At 43.6% G+C, this 17350-nt stretch overlaps 1 protein-coding gene across 2 annotated transcripts in view; it reads right to left on the bottom strand.

Moving 5' to 3' along the window:
* Nucleotides 1-17350, bottom strand: part of TRRAP (transformation/transcription domain associated protein) — a 212749-nt gene that overhangs the window by 155016 nt on the left and 40383 nt on the right. The window contains exons 23-32 of one of the 2 annotated variants that reach the window (XM_063934508.1): nucleotides 14115-14314; nucleotides 10672-10889; nucleotides 10100-10297; nucleotides 9331-9591; nucleotides 8838-8999; nucleotides 8287-8383; nucleotides 7041-7162; nucleotides 4425-4595; nucleotides 4218-4286; nucleotides 230-250 (exon numbers count right to left, since the gene is read on the bottom strand). In XM_063934508.1, coding sequence (XP_063790578.1) covers nucleotides 230-250; nucleotides 4218-4286; nucleotides 4425-4595; nucleotides 7041-7162; nucleotides 8287-8383; nucleotides 8838-8999; nucleotides 9331-9591; nucleotides 10100-10297; nucleotides 10672-10889; nucleotides 14115-14314 — 1519 coding nt within the window. The remainder of the gene's footprint in view (nucleotides 1-229; nucleotides 251-4217; nucleotides 4287-4424; nucleotides 4596-7040; nucleotides 7163-8286; nucleotides 8384-8837; nucleotides 9000-9330; nucleotides 9592-10099; nucleotides 10298-10671; nucleotides 10890-14114; nucleotides 14315-17350) is intronic. The other variant, XM_063934509.1, reaches the window with a different exon arrangement.

The following is a 17350-nucleotide window of genomic DNA, read 5'->3' as shown; positions in this document are numbered from 1 at the left end:
GGTAGCCACAATAGAACATGTTTTTTCAGATCTCCTCCCAGGATAAAAACAGATTGCACATCTGAATATTTGAAAATGGTCTGCATGCGTCATAGGGGATCTGGAAAACCTGTACTGTTTGTGGTATCCAAAGGCCAGTTTGAGAACTGCTATTTAAGGCCACTTCAAAAACAGAAAGAAAATATAAGAGACCAGGACGAGACAACTTCTTGACAACTTCAATTCTCACCTCTACCCCTTCCACGGCAGGCTGGACCAAAAGAAGACGACAGTGAGAATTTGCGGAGCGGAAGAAAAAAGGAAAGTGTAGGGAGCGGACGGGTGTTATTTTGTACATATCACTTCCAGCTTTCCTCTATATTGTTTTTCATCTAACACACGCCAGGATAATAGCACTTAGGCTAGACAGTATATCAACATGTGCACCAACAGGATACATAAATGCAATACTACTAACATGGAGTATGGAACAGGAGAACCCAAATTTTAATAAATTTCATACATAAAACAATGACAACATATGATCTTCTACAGCAACCGTTTATGGAAGCTTTACTCTCAACTGTTATTCTCCAAAGACACAGCATAGGATCAACTGCATGACCATCAGATATCTGAGTAACCCTCGTGTTATTGAGGATGTCCGGTGAAATCACTCTGCTGAAGCCAATATAGCTGCATCCAAGGACGCAGTAAATGGGCTTCAGCATACCCTGAAAATGAAGCCGACACACCCACATTTTGTGCAGCGCTGCCCTAAATTGCCACCATCATGTTAATGTTGCGGCGGTTGGTGCACTGTGAGTGACACTGCAGCACCACACTTGCACATGCACAGATTAAAATCATCGGAGATTTATGTAAATATTGGGATTACGTACATCTCTGAATCAGGCCCAGAATGACCAATAGTATTTAACATGTATAACTACATTGGACAAAACAAAAAGGAGACACCATATTTTTTTTCCCCGTGAAGATGTATTTCACTAACAGAGCAATTTAACACTGGAGTGTAACTGCAGAAAGTAACTTGATTCAAGCATGATCACAATTTCTATAACAAGATCGCCCCCTACTGACAGTTTGGGTAACTGCAAAGGCGATGTATAGTAACGATGTATGTCACATGGGTTCACTATGATCTGCCGGCGGCCGGCCTCCCGGCGACCAGCGTACCAGCGCCTGGAGGCCAGCCGCCGGCTTACCGACAGTGTGGAGAGCGCAAATAAGCCCCTTGCGGGCTCGCTGCGCTCGCCGCGCTACGCGGGCCACACTATTTTATTCTCCCTCCAGGGGGGTCGTGGACCCCCACGAGGGAGAATAAGTGTCGGTATGCCGGCTGTCGGGCTCCCGGCGCCGGTATGCTGGTCGCCGGGAGCCCGACCGCCGGCATACTGAAGACCACCCTGTCACATGATAGTGGTGAGAGGAATGGGGATCAATACATGAATCTACTAGTACTAGTAGAACTGCTCCTATTTAGGCTTAGGCAGCCTTTAGCTTCAGATGGATGTGGAATTATTAGATCAAGTATTTTCTGAATGCTTGCACAATCTTTCTAACTATAATGGAAAGCAATCTCCAGGTTGGCATGTGTTATCTAGAACAGTAAAACTAAAGCAGGAATGGGTGAGTCTATTAGAATAGGTGGGTATTTGGTAGGGAAAAATGATTGATAAGCATTTACAATATAAAAGACATCAGAAATTTAGAAGTCCAGGAAATGACAAAGCGTTAAGATTAAAATGTAAGATAAACTAGCACCAGGACAAACGTTCCTAAGTTCCTCTTACTGCAGAGTACTGCAAAATATGCAGATGTTAAAACAATTCAAAAAGTTTATAATCACCGCAGATTTCCCTGTAAAAGGTAACTTTATCATCAAAAAGCTCTTTCAAACCAAGGCTGCACACAAATAGTTAATATATATCATAGTTTTACATCGGAGATCGTTACAACAATGGGGGTAATTCAGAGTTGATCGCAGCAGCAAATTTGTTAGCAGTTGGGCAAAACCATGTGCAGAGAGAGAGTTAGATTTGGGTGCGGTGTGTTCAAACTGAAATCTAAATTGCAGGTGTGAAAAAACAAAAACAAAAGCAGCTAGTATTTACACTGCACAGAAACAAAATAACCCACCCAAAACTGACTCTCTCTGCACATGTTGTATTTGCCACACCTGCAGTGCACATGGTTTTGCCCAACTGCTAACAAATTTGCTGCTGCGATCAACTCTGAATTACCTCCAATATCCATTCATGAAAATATACAAACAAGAAAAGAAAACTACTGATTGTGCAATAACCCACAGTAAGTAGATGAAAAAGATCAGTTTGGTTGCTACGGGTTACAACATATTTTTGCAAATCAAACACACCATGGTATTAATAGATGCATCAATTTTATTTGCCTCCATAGCACTTTGATCATAGTAACTTTGGTAGATGAAGGCAACTTCGCTACTAAAGCCGGGTCACAGTATCCCTACATGTTCAATAGTAAAGCTGCACTTCAACATACGACAAAAAGAAATTACATTTTATGCTAAATTACACACAGAACAGGCAAAAACATGCTCAATCCACTCTCCCAACATGTATACATCTTCAGGCTAGTATTCTAAATCACTTATCTCCAACTTCACCAACTACATTCTTAGAAAGATTCTAACAAGATTAAATGATTTTTGTAGGTCAGTGCTTTAAACCCATGGAACTAAAAAATGACTTCTAGGGGGATGTGGTCAGGATCCCGGTAGTCGAGATCCCAACAGAATGCCGATAGCGGAACCCCGACAGTAAGTACTGGGGTTAGGCTGCAGGAGGGGACGGTTAGGGTTAGGCTGTGGGAGGAGAGGGTTAGGGGTAGGATTAAAACACTAACCGGGATCAGTCAGGATTTTGACCGTCGGGATGCGGGTCAATTGCATGACCATCAGATATCAGAATAACCCTTGGGTTATTGAGGATGTCCGGTGAAATCACGCTGCTAAACCTATAACTCTGCATCCAAGGACGCAGCCAGGGGCTTCAGCACGCCCTGAAACGGAGCTGAAATGCCCACGTTCTCTGCAGCGCTGCCTGTTGCCGGACATGCAACCCCCACCTCTTCCACTTAACTAGCTAAAAGGATCTCTCAGGGTTATAACTGAAGAGCAACATACTGTACGGTAACCCAATACCTGGCTGCCTCTACAGCTGAAGGACAACATCACTTACTGATGATACCTGACAATACATGAAAGTCCTGAAAGTGAAAAAATGTATTCAGTCTTCTTGTTAAAAAAAAAAGTGCATAAAATAAAACCTAGAGCAATAGAGACTTTATAAAAAGAGGGAATATTTATGGTGGCAAATAAAAATGCAGCTTAATTGGAATTATTAACCTGCACAGGCAGAAAGAACAGTGTTCTGTATATTTGGTTTTTATTGACATTTATTCCTGTCAGGTACAAATTACTTTCATTATAATTGTCACTACTGCTGAATTTCTACAGATAAACTGCAATACAGCCCCAGTGTGTGGGACTTCAATAACTCCCAATACCGCCTTACTTCATGCTTGGGAAACTTGCAGCTTGCCAATTATTGCACTGCAGAGAATTCTGTGGCAGTGTAAAGAGTGGAGAAGTTGCCCAAGGCGGGCCCCCTCTCTGTCCATGCATAGGACAAAAGTCCTGGCAGTCTCATCCCCCCCCCGATGTGGGCCCTGACAACCCCATGAAAGACCGCAGAGAGTAAATTCACTTATGCAATTACATCCACATGACAATCAAGGGATAATGCAATAAATAGAATCAAAATATCTGTAGCACTTATTTCCACCCAGATTTCACTTCGTTATCTCTTTATCGTGTTTGTATAGAATGGCTGAAAGTACTTTTACATGCTACAATACATTAGGTGAGGACAAAGCTGTATTAGTGTAACAGATCAGGGCTGCAGAGAGCACTCAGCAGTGTCACTCATTCATCAAGCTCCCCAATCTAGACCTCGGAGCCTACAATCCATCTTTAACAACCATTATGTTCATTTTCAAAAGTCACACAAATCCATTATAATATTGCTTTTCTACAGTTGTGTTGTAAGAGGGGAAAAAATATACCCCCTTAACTGGACTGCCAATAAGAAATATAGCATCGATACGGACAATGATAAGGAACAAAAACATAGATAAAGATGCACTACACAAAAGTCAGCATGATATATACTCACATTTCCCTCACTCCTTTGTCCTCCTTTGTGGGTAATCACCACAACTTCCATCCATTTACGCAGGTGTTGCTATGGCGACAATGAGCAATTCCATAGGTTAGAACTTGCATTGTTACATTAAACCCCCATAAAAATAAAGTTGTGTGGTGAAAGTAATCATTAGGAGTGTTCGCTGCTCGGCTAACTAGGATTATAACCAACTCTTACCATCATCTGATCACAGAATTTATCGTTGAAGGAGTTCGGGAAAAGTCGCGTGACAGAGGTCAACCGGTTAACAACATTAAGGGTCAGGCTGCGGTAATCTCCCAGCATCATCAGAAGCGGTCTCATGTGTGTATGAATCTGGTCCACTTCAATGGTGGCACCCTCCAAGAACTGCAATGGGAAAGGCACACTTTGTTATTGAGGGCCTAGAGAGTGCTGGTAGTATTTTGAAAGCATATTCATCCAATCAAGAATACTGCTGCTCTTAAACCTTCAACAATCTCCGATAACTTAAAACACAAAAAAATTAAAAATTATTTCACTTATATATAAAATTCTCAAGAAGAGCTATTGATCTAGAACAAAACCTGATACTGACCCATCTGTATACCTATAGCCAGCCCCCATGGGCCGCAGCGGCTTTCCACCACTTTATAGCGCTCTCACGTAGTCATAGGTCACAGAGAGGACGTGTAGATGGCGGGCTATGCAGCGTTAGAGGTCTGTTTCCAGGCGTATGTGTGTGATGATTACGATAGCTACCAAACTAAGGCCAGATTCAGAGACATACAGCATTGCACAAACGCAGGGAAGCGGACGAACAATACCGTACAGCTAATATTCTAATGCTGCAGGAGCTATCTGTAGGATATAGAGTCGTGACGTTTGCAGCCTTTGGCCATCTGAGTAAGCCGAAGAACTCCTCCGCCAGGACCAAGAAGTCAACCCTGGGCTCAGCATGACTGCAACGGTCCCCGTTGCTGACCCAGCTTCGCCCCTAAATGCCGCAGCTGAGGCGGGGACTGTGAGCGATCACACAGAAGGATTTGTCTTGCATCTCTGAATCAGGCCCTAAGTGCACAAATAGGGACAGCCCACTGGCAAACTTAAGTAAAACTCTGAATGGGGTGAATAAATGCATTTAAGTTCAAAGCATAAGGATAAGGACTGAGGGGTAAATGTGTTTTTCTCATTCAACCTAATGCTTTGTCGAAACAAAGGAACATTTATTAAAGTTACAGATACTGCACTATGGGCCTGATTTTGAGACGGATGCAGACGCAACTAGTCTTTTGCCACAGACCAGTCAGTGTACTATGCTAATGCCGCTGTCGATTCCTCTAAATTGAGACGCCCACTTACAGCATCTTGAGAAGGTGCTTTTCCATCTTGGACCATCTTTAGATGCACAATCGGCCACACCACTGAACCTTGCATCAGCCATATGGCAGGTGCAGTTTCTCCGTCTGAGTATGGCGCCCTGTGTGAGCGGCTGTACGTCTCTGAACGCAACTGCTTTCAGAGACACGCCTGCTTCGACCACCCACCATTTCCTCCCAGGAATGCCCACTGACTCAGCGTGCAACGTGCGACTCAGGCGCAAGCACACACTTACAACTTTGGTCAGCTGCGTATGGTAATGATACTGCGTCTGCCTCTGAATCAAGACCTGTGTGTGCACTACTATACATAAATGCTCGTTATATCTAAAGAGCATATGCACCCTTCATGTGTGTTTTGATAAATTAAGAGCCAGTCTTTGCTTGTCCGTATGAAATGGATGAAGGCAAATCACTGACAGTGCATGGGGAACCCTCCTCCTACCAGCACCAGAAATGCATGGGGAACCCTCCCTACCAGCACCAGAAATGCATGGGGAACCACCTGTACCAACGCCAGAAATGTATATCTTATAGGCCTATATGCCATAGTTAACAACTCTGGGTGTATGTTGCTCCTAACCGTTCCAGAAGATACATTAGCTCTTACACTGGGTAGTCATGACCAATCATTATTCCACATCTTCCTATCAATAGACCTTAATGAGGTTTCTGACGACTGAAGTGAAGAACTGCTGCTTTAAGAACATTGAGGTTGATGTACAAAGCAGTGAAAAGAGTGGAGTTGACCAGTGAAGATGTTGTCCATAGCAGCCAATCAAAAATCTACCTATCATTTATAGAGTGTACTTGATAAACGTTTCCTTAAAGCGGATTGGCTGCTTAGGGCAACTTCTCAATGACGACTAGAGGCAGCTATGGTACTACCAGAGAGTATGAACAGAGCGAATTAACATTACAAAGGGCATAAAATTGCTTATATGATCTAAGGTAAAGGCATTAACAAGGTGAAGCTAACATCAAATAAATAAAACCAGTTTGAAAACACACAATAACTGAGAACCAAACTGTTCAGAAATCAATCTCCTGGAAAAACCCAGTTAAGATCATGGTGGACTATAGGTAATTATTAGCTGACGCCAACTAATTCTCAATAGCTTCTGCATCTGATAGATTTTCTCACACCAGCCTAGCTGCATTACTCGCTTAATACCTAGAATCAGAGATCACCATGACAACCCGAGAGCGCTATTGTTGCAGACTCACTGCTAGTCTTCTGTATGTGTCATATATCCACTCTAAATACCATACCTACTATTTTCTGTAGTGTTTCATATACCCTGTACGTGTAGCCACCACTTCACAGTATAATTAGATACAACATAATTAGGCTTCTACAGCTCTCGAACATGTGTACAATCAAAGTACCTATTAAACAACAGGTTGGTGTCTCAATGGAATATGCAAAATAAAAACACATTCCTGAGCAGCTCACCTTTCTCATACAGGCTTCTCCAGCCTCTTGAAGCTCATTGTTTGTAGAGTTAAGGGCTTTGAAGAGTGCCGCAATGATTTTCTCTCTGGACTGTGGCAAATAATTGCACGCTGCTAAGGCATCTGTACAGGAGAGATCCAAAGTCACCTCAGAGCCAAGAAATCCATTCAAGTAGTGATCACAGCAAACTCGGAAACATACGGCTGCTACATAAAGTATTCGCCCTCTGACACTTTATTCACAATTTAATTTCCTTACATCGACTTAAATTCTTACCATTAATCAACATTTAACCTAAAATAAAAGTATGTGATTGAAAACGATATAAAAAAATAATTCAATTTTAATGACAAAAAAAAAAAAACACGCAGTAAAATACATAGCAATTCACCCTAATGAAACCCAGGCGTTATCTTTAGGGGGTCAAATAACAGGAATTTTATACTTTTATTAAACCTTCTCTCTGAGTTGGGGACCCTGGTATCATGAAGCTATGAAGCCTCCATGAGGACATTCAGGTCCTCCCTCTTCTAAACCCCCATTGTGAAGTCAATTATCTAACCGAGCCACAAAAGAAAAAACTCGCCAACACAGGTAAAAATAACAGCGCAAGATATAAACGAGTCTTGGAGGAAAACATTCCTACAGGCCTCATTCAGCGGTGGACGTAGATAAGATTCCGCTGCAACTAGCCAATGGTTTAAGTTCTGTGTATGCGTCTTTGCCGCATTGCACATGTGCTACGATGCTGATGCGACAGCGCTCACAGTGTGGCTTTAGTTTTGACTGACAGATAGCCCTTGTAAAAGCAGAGCCGTTCTCCATGAGGCACCAAACTGAAACTGGATGCCTGTGGCAGGGTATAGAGGAGAGGGAGCATGTGCTGCTGGGAAAGAACTCTTAACTATTAGGTGCCCAGACTCCAGCTCACAAGCCTACACCCAGTGTTATCCCTGTGGCTGAAGGAGGAATGTAAATTCAAGCAGGACAATGACCTGTAGCAAAAGCCACATAAGAGTGGATTAAACCCCCAAAAAACTATATTAAAAAAAGTATTCATGTAATCAATTTTTTTAGAACACAACGTTAAACATAGCGAATAACTTTAATAGCCACAGCACTTGCCAAATATGTTCCTCTACAAAACCATGCAAGTGACAACGGGTTGATATGAATCTACCACTTATTAAACCCTCCTACTGTCAGTACAATGCACAATGTAGGAATAAGAAAGCAAACGACTTACTTAAAGCAGCAATTCGCAGTGGTACAAGGGAAGAGAGGCTCTTATAGCATGGCAGCTTCATAAGTGTTGCATCTTCAGCCTCACAGAGGTTTAGGAGCTGTGAAATGAAGAGAACGTGGTCTGTGTAGTGGCAAAGGTGGCTGCAGTTTATAAACTCACAAAAGCAATAATGCTGTAGTCACTTCGCAAACCATGGACAGAACTATAATCTCCTGTAACCGAGGATCAGACACTGCATAATTTATAACTGGATCACGGCTTTACAACTTTCAGGCAACGCATACACAAAATAACTTACAAATTGTCACAGATCTGTGCATTATCTAATAGATCACTAACGATTTGTGAGCAGAACGTCAAGTTTCATTATTCAAAATGAGCCTATTGAAAGGGTCTCAAAAAACTGGCAAAATAAGTTGCCTTCTGCACAATAAGATCAAAATGGTCTTTAAGAACAGCCAAGATTTAAGCATAGGTCCCACTGAATGAAACAGCCTGGAAAGGACATATTACAGGCCTTCTGACAAAAGCGAAGCAATAGAGAGAGATACCTCGGAGTAAAAGACTTTGTGCTCCACAACATTCAGGTCCATAGTGAACAGCCTGGGCTGCAGTGTGGTGCAGAAGGTGTTGCCTTCCATCAGCCCGATCTGGGCGTTAGCTGGCTGGTGTCGCAGGAGATGTTTCTTTGGAGGGACCATGTCTTGCAAAACCTAGAAAGTCAATAAGCACCGGTAATACGGTTATGGTGGCTAAAAGGCAACGGAATTACATTTTATACTGACTTAATAGTTATTTTTGATCTCCGAAAAACATTTTAGGATCAGAAAGTATTCTTAAGACAAAAACAGTCTGCCGCATGGCAAGCTCAGCTATGCTGCAACAATACAATCAGTTAAGCATGTGAAAAGAGAGTGTCCCAGCTGAAGGCACCAGGTAAAGTTAGCTAAACTCAATGAAGTGTGGCTCTTAGTTACTGCTAGCCAGACGCTGCCCTACAATGGTCCTAAACCATCAAGAAGCATGATGGCAACACCTCCTCACCTCTTTATGGGGTTCCATTATCATGGTGACACCTTTGCCAGTCACTTGTGCCAGGACCTGCAGAGAATGCATTGCTTGCTTCCTGACAGTAGGGTTGGGTGAGGTGACTTCACGCACAAGATCATGTGTCACCAGGTGGAAGGATTTCTCCTGTGCATTTGTGATGTCTTCCGTTTTCTCCTCGTCTTTCAGCGGAGTTGCACAACGGATCAAAAGTTGCTCCAGAGTTGTCTTTGCCATGGCAACAGCTCCGTTTGAAACCTAGCAAGTGATTGGGGCATATTATTTCATAACAAAGGGACCATCATTAGGACTCACACAACGTTACTTGGACCAACTTCTTTTTTAGAAAGAGACTGTGTTTGAGCAGAAAAGTGCAGATACACAAAGGCTGCACAGCAAAATAATCATGGACCAATTAAAGTCCGTTGTGAGAGCAAATATGTGCATACAGCATAAAGCCAATGATTCCTACACTTGCGTTAAGATTACACACCAGTAACAATCTGTCACCTTGGAAGCCAAATCAACGCAAAGTAGAAACTCCAGAACAATAAAAGAGAAAGTAATAAGGAAACTTAACACAATGTGTAATATACTAACATCTTAACATTGCCCACATGTAACATTATTCAAACTGAGACTCTGAAGACATGATTCACACAAAATGTTCCGCAATAACGGTTGCCTCTGCATGCAGTCCCTGAGCAGAAAGATCACAATGCCTTGAGAGCGCAGCAGGTGTGTACAACTGGCACACATTTAATACCTCTCCAGTCAAGTCCATCATGACGAAGAGAAGGGCTTTTAGAAACGTTTGTTGATTCTGAAGCACCCAAATCAGAGGAAGGCGTTCCATCAGAAACTTAATTGAGACCACTCCGCCGAGCTTTGCATACCAAGCTTGCTCGTAGCAGCAGGCACAGAGACGCTCCACAATGTAAGAGAACAACGGAAGCTGGCAAGCCTGGGGAAAAAAAGGTCACTTTAATATTCCGTTATGTCGGCCAATTTAATAAATTCACACATTATTTTTGTACTTAACACACAGCTCCATCTATTGGGAGTTTTTGACGCACGTTTAAATGTACCATGCGACAACAGAGGGTTAGACAGACTAAGGGGTCTATTCATGAAGCAGTGAAAAGAGTGTAGAAGTGAGCCAGTGGAGAAGTTGCCCATGGCAACCAATCAGCTGCTCTGTATAGTTTTATAGTATGCAAATTATAAATGTTACATCAATGCTAATTGTTTGCCATGGGCAACTTCTGCACTGACTCACTTCTCCACATTTTTCACTGCTTGATTAATAGACCCCAAAACATGCAGAGACGACAGTACCCTTTCTTTTGATCCAAGGATGATGCTGGCAACATCAAATATCACAGCTAAAGCAACTTCTCCTATCTTGCACAGCTCCTTCTCTTCGTAGGCCATGCAAATCGCTATGGCATCAATCAGTACAAGCGGATCCATTCCCTTTGAGCCATTCTCCTCACTGTGAAACATGGCCGTACTGGGCTGGCTGCCAACCTGGTAACACTGCAAAAGGAACGGTCCTAGGTAACGGGAAAGACAATTGTATTTACAAAGGCAAAATAACAAGTAATATAAATACAATTCAATGCAAGGTATAGAATTGGTTATGCTAGTTATTTTACAGACTTTCCAAAAGGCATAAACATCTTTGTTCCGCTAAACAAGTAAGGGCATGGGTTGTGACTTAAGCTTTTTCTGATGCTACAGTATTCTACGAGGGGTGGGAAATAAGTTTCTGGATGCACAAAAAGCATTATAATTTACAAAGTGAATATAAATTTTTTTCAAAGAGTTCATCAGAGGATTAAAGAGGTAGGAGAATCTGGGCGCTTCAAGAAGTATTCACCAGAACAGTCTATGCACAGTTGCATGCGCTTGAACCACTTGGTGAAGCAGCAGGTCCAGTACAAAGCAGGTATGTCTTCTACATGCTGGTTGAAGGTCTCTACTGCAGCTTCCGGTGACTCAAAACGAATTCCACGCATCTTGCACTTGACTTGCGGGAACACAAAGAAGACATCTTTACAGAGGATGACCAAGCTCCTGGATGCGTTTATGGGTCAGAAAATCCACCACTTTCCTGGACTTGTGGACAGGTGCATTGTCAAGATACAGAAGTGCACCACTAGCGCAGGTTCTTGGACAGCGCATGGAAATGGCTTCTGCAACTTGCGGCAGGCATTGGTCGGTGTACCAGTCCCCAGTCATGGTGCAATAGTGCACTGCTGCACAAGTGGTACGGTAGCTACAGGATCAGTCTTGGCCACAAAAACAGCCACCATCTGCTTGGCAACGCTGCACTCAAGTCAGAATGTCTGTTGCAGTGCACCTTTAACTGGGGTCCACTGGGTCTAGTGTTTAGTCTTGGAGGCGAAACTGTAGATTCAAGATTCATCACAACTGATTATCTCCCAGACAGAGTTTAAGTCACAATTTAAACTTGGACATCATAGTTGCAGCACCAAGTCACCCGAGCCTCCTTCTACTCTCGAGTCAGCTGATGGGGCACCCAGCGTGCAGAAGCCTTGCTCAGGCCTAGATTTTAAAGGAGTATTAAGCAGATGGATCCTGATGAGATACCCATCTCTTTCTCTAACTGGGTAGCAGTCACCCTGGCATCCACCTCAACTATGGCCCACACGGCAGCAATGTAATCCTCTGTGATGGCGGACACAGGTGGGCCGCAGCACTTATCTTCCAGGAACCATCTTCCACACCAAAATTCTGCAAGCCACTCAAACACAGCGGTTCGGGACAGTGCTTATTCCACAAAAGCAGCATACAGTGGGTCAAAGCACTTCTGCTGTTGCATGACACTCTTGCAGTCATAGTAGATCATGGCTCTCCAGTGGCCTCTGTTGAGCTTCATAATGAGTTTGTGAAGGAAGTGAACATGCTGACTTCTTCGGTGTGCAGTGCTGCGTGTATATGGTTCTGTGCCTTGACATTTCACAAGAACTTTAGTCAGGGATTAGACAGTCAGATGTTGTCAACTTTACCTATGCACTTTACATCTGGAAACTTATTGCACACCTCTCGTAATATTGCAACATATTACTGGACCCATCAAACAAGTGGTTACCTTTACATATATATTCAGTCAAAATATAAATGGCCCCTCTGTGTGATCTACTTTAGATGTTGAAGTTTTGCCTCATAGCCTATTTAAAAACACTGTTGAACGTGCGTGTTCTGGGTAGCAGTTATAGCTAAGTAGCCTTGGGATTGTCCCAAGACAGCCCCCTCCCCACTTCAAACAGCCTTCTGCGTCAACTTCTATGAAATAATTAAGTTTATGCTAGCAGTATTTCCAACAGTAACTAATGAAACCCAGTTACAGGTAGATTGGCGATGAGGACATATCAGGGACACCATTTACTGTGTTTATATGCAATCAGTGATGAGAAAATGATAACAAGCGCTACTAACATTCACCAATGCATAGATGTGCATGTTTCCAAGCCTAGAATGGATACAAGAAAATATAACTAACTTGTAGAAAGAAGACAGTAAGATAACTTATACTCCTTTTACACCAAAGTACTGGGTTTGACTCAGTATTTGGAACACCGTTCCAAACCGGTTCAGACCCCTTTCACACCACGGCACTGATCTGGATTATTCCAGGGTGGGCACCACTCAGCACTTTGAGATGACATCTCTTTACAATGGGTATGCGGATCTGCCTATACGGTGAGTGGAACCTGGATCTGTTAACTTGGGTTACCTGTTCACAGTACCACCTAACCCAGGACCTTCTCGGGACCAACCCTGAAATATACCTGGATTAACCCCTTTACATTGAGCAACGACACGCGTTAACCCAGCAATAACCTACATCAAGACACTCTGTGTAAAAGTGGCTTTAGTTGTTATTGTTCCTGGTAGGGTGCCGGCAGTGCAGATGAGCACGTTACAAAAAGGTGGCGCGGACGGCCAGGGAGTGGGGCACGGCCGCGCCAGCATCACTATTAAGGGTGGTGCAGCCCCCTCAATGTCTGTAATGGGGGCTTAAGTGCTGGGCTTCCTCAATGCTCTCCCTTTAATGTGAATAGATGCCATGCACAGTTTAGTATGGCACAGCTAAAGGGGCATGCCACATTATGCCCTTTAAAAATTGGGCAGGGTGTGCTAAAACAGCCTAGCGTTAAGACTAGTCGATTTGTTTTAATATGTACTTTTACATATATTTGTGAAAGATAGGAAAAAAGAAAAGAGGCGTACAGATTAATTTGTACTTTGGTCCAGGAGCTGATTCGCGTGACACAATACAACACATGCAACATAAACAAGAACATTAACAAAAATGAATACAGGTATCAATATACTGGAAAAAAATGTTATGGACAGCAGTACAGTTAAAAGAAAGTGAATCCATCTAATAATCTGCTACGGTCTGTCCCGGCTCCAACAGGTTTACACAGTATGAGCCTGGGAGCCAGGGAGCAAGGCCGGCCTGTCAACAGCTCCCACTGCATCCAGCAACTGGACAGAACTGGATGGGGGCTCTGCACCGGGAAGGGTAAAGTATATACACAGCAGGGATAGAGAGGTGGCGAGAAGTGACTGGCCGAGGTGACCTAGTATATGCCAGGGCTAATATACTATAGTAGTTTATAGAGATCAATGTATCTCAAGTATGTTAAAAGAGTTATTAAAAACACCACTGTGGTAATCAATAGAAAGAAAAGAGTTCGGATAACTAAATAAGAGCAATTGCTGAAGTATATCACATGTGGACTCACCACATTGCTGAGCTACAGCGACCATAGTGTAATGGCGGATTAGGCTGGCAACAAATGGAAGAGCACTAGGTCTCAGGTCCTTGATGACAGCAGACATGAAGGCTCCAGTTAAGGCCTGCTCAAAGGTCTTGCGGGCTGGCGTGTCCTGTGCTTTGTAACGATGTGAAATGATGACACTGGGGATAGACTTTTCTGTGAAACTGGAAAACAGAGGGGGGGGGGGGGGGGGAGAAAAAATAAAATAAAACACAACCACTAGCAATAGAGCATGAGTACCATAAATTCTGCTATTGAATGAGCTTCTCATCCTATACATCCTCCACCTGGGACAGGGCTAATTCAGCTCATCTATTTCATTTTGTCACCTATTAAGCTGAAACGTGATAGATGGCTCAATTGACAGTGAGCGCTGAAAGCCAGTAGTTCTGCCAGACAAACAGGCTCCATAGAATTTGAGAATAGGCAACAAAGGGAACCAGCAATTACACAGCCTGCCTTTCATGGATGTTAAAGGGGAAGATTTTTTTTATATTTAAATGTGCTAAAGATCGTCACAATAGCACCTTTCACTAACCTCCAAGTATACAGTAATAATCAATGTACTGAGCTACAATAAAGAGAAATAGTATAAACAGGGATCTAGCATTGTATACACCCACGTCCTTCACTCTTATTACAAGGTTATCTCCAAGCTCACACAACCACTACAATAAATAACTAAGTTGACTATATATGAAATTAAAAATATATATTTCTCCAATGGGGGGCACTGGATTACCATAGGGTAGAGAGTGCAGCTCACTAGGAGCTTGGGCATTGTAAATTTCCTTGTAAATGGCTCAAGCGTCTCCCAGTCTATACCCCCCATTGGCAACATGAGAACTTTAATATTGAAACATGCCCACTGGTGTTAAGCGTTTGTTTCGTGGATCTGTTATTTTTACAGTGCCTGTTTTACTATGCATCAGTATCCTTCAGCCGTGGACTCAACTTTTGGGGCAAGGGGGGGTGGAGGAGAACATGGGACATGGCCACTTTCAACTAAGATTGGTGTGGCAGCAAGGTAAGTGGCTACATGGTTTATGAAAGTAGGGTTCTAGCTGCAGTTCAGCCATTGCACGAGGAAGGTAGGTCCAAGGTGCCCAGTATTGAGGAAGAAGTATCAATGAGGAGCTCCCAGATATGGCAACCAACACTGGCTTTATTATAACAATAAGGGCTGTCGTGGAGATGCGGTCAGGATGCAGATGCCGGTATCTCGATCGCGGCCAATGCAGATGTTCAGCATGCCAACCCACAGGCAGTGTGAGTGGAAATAGAACCTGTGGAGAGCGCAGTGAGCCACCGAGCTCGCAAGGGGCTGCGTTGCGCTTGCACTCCCCACCCACGTTCTGACGGTCGGGATCCCAGGGTCGGTATGCTGACCTCCGGGATCCAGACCGCTGGCAAAACAAACCCAACCCCTGTCATGTTGGCCTTGGGACGATGTAGCATCCCATGATCCATTGGTGTGGCTTCCCACTGCTAAGTATACCAGAAAAAAAAATAGAAACTTCTCTTCCTCCCCATTTGCCCTCTAATCTACAGGGAAAGCAGTGGGGAGGTCTATTAGGGCGTAGTCAGCATGAAGGGCAGATGGCCCACAAGGGGAACTACTGTGATGGAGCCCCTTATGCTTCACTTTTGTGACCGGTAGTCTGATTCCTCTACAAATACCTGGGTGTGAGGCATCTCTTTAAAATCCATGCACAGGCCTTTTTTTTTTTTTAAATACAGTCCTAGCAGGAAGGAGACTTACACAGGATTTTGCCGTGAAAGTCTAAGATTCCTGTACATGGTAGACAGGTTCAAGATGGAGTCGTTTCATACAGTCATCAACTGCATGGAATGAAGAGAGTTCATGGGGTCCGACAACATCAAGGACACGTCCTTGATAATCCAATCAGGAAGGTACAGCAGTGCCTCCTCCTGTTTAGCATTCATTCCAGTCATTTTCAGTTTTGGGCCATACAGGCCTGACTACAGTGCCAAGGGTGTTCACAAAGATCATGACAGTTGTAGCTGCCTTCAAACTCGGGTGACAGCCCTCCATAACAGAAAACAATGCTCTGACCAAGGCAAATTCTCCAACCTTGCTGCAAAATGTTTCTAGCTACAGCCCAGACTCGCATTTGGATTCTCAATAATTGGAGTAGACTCCTTAAAGCAGATGATCTTCTTGAGCCTTCTGTTTGACACTGGTCAGCAGTGTCTTCTTACCATATGAGAACATACTCTTACTAGTCCCTGTTGACTCACAGACAGGTGTCGGACTACTTTTTTTTTTTTTTTTTATCCAAGTGTGTTCCAAATCAAACTCTGTGAGCCGGTTCTGGTTCAAGAAAAACGCTGATTGGCTGTAACTGCCCTGACTGTCAATCAACAGCAGCCTGGCTACTGATTGACAGTCAGGACAGTTGCAGCCTATCAGTAGTCTGTTCCCACGGTAATGGGCGCTGATTGGCAGGCGGCTCTGCATATGACGGAAACCAAGTGGATTCCATCATTTGTGGAGAGGAGCTATATGTGTGTACACATATACTGTGGCTCCTGTAGGTCCGGCCTAGTTCGAGTAGTTCTTTATTTTATTTTTAATGCCCTGGGTGCTACTGGAGAATAGGACCAATCGTCGCAAGTATAGAGGAGTATAGGTTTCTTCTCAACCCTCCATGTAGTGAATTCCTGCTTGGATAAGTGGACCAAGCGGCATCAGTGACAAGGGGAGTCTATGAGATTGTGTTTATTAAAGTTATACTGTCAACAGTGTGAGTGTGTACACTCTTTATTTTAATATTTAATTACAGGTGGCCTATAGGCACCAGCGGGCCCTTAATGCCCTGCATGCTGAGACTTGTGGTTCTCCAAGTGGCAGTATGCAGGGGGGCCTGCTTGCTGGGACCTGTAGTCCTCCTGTAAAAGACATTATTATTCTAAATTTAACTGAAATGCTATCAACATGCCTAGGGGCGCTTGGGAAAGCTCCGGGATTCACCCTCAGGAGTAGAGATTCCTTTATTGGGATGTCCCCACTTTAAGAGGAATCCCAAGGCTGGGGTGACTAGTTGTGGGACAGAATGCTTTGGCCGGAGGACCCTGTCAAGTGTGTGCCCTGGCTGTGGCATTACCCCCCCACCGGTAAGAGTCCGGCGATGGTTGTTGGAAATACAGAGATCCCTACACATCTTTCTGCGCAATTC

The sequence above is a fragment of the Pseudophryne corroboree genome, chromosome 7 (genome assembly GCF_028390025.1).
Source record: "Pseudophryne corroboree isolate aPseCor3 chromosome 7, aPseCor3.hap2, whole genome shotgun sequence".
Classification (NCBI taxonomy): Eukaryota; Metazoa; Chordata; class Amphibia; order Anura; family Myobatrachidae; genus Pseudophryne; species Pseudophryne corroboree.
This window is presented reverse-complemented; position numbering and strand designations above follow the sequence as displayed.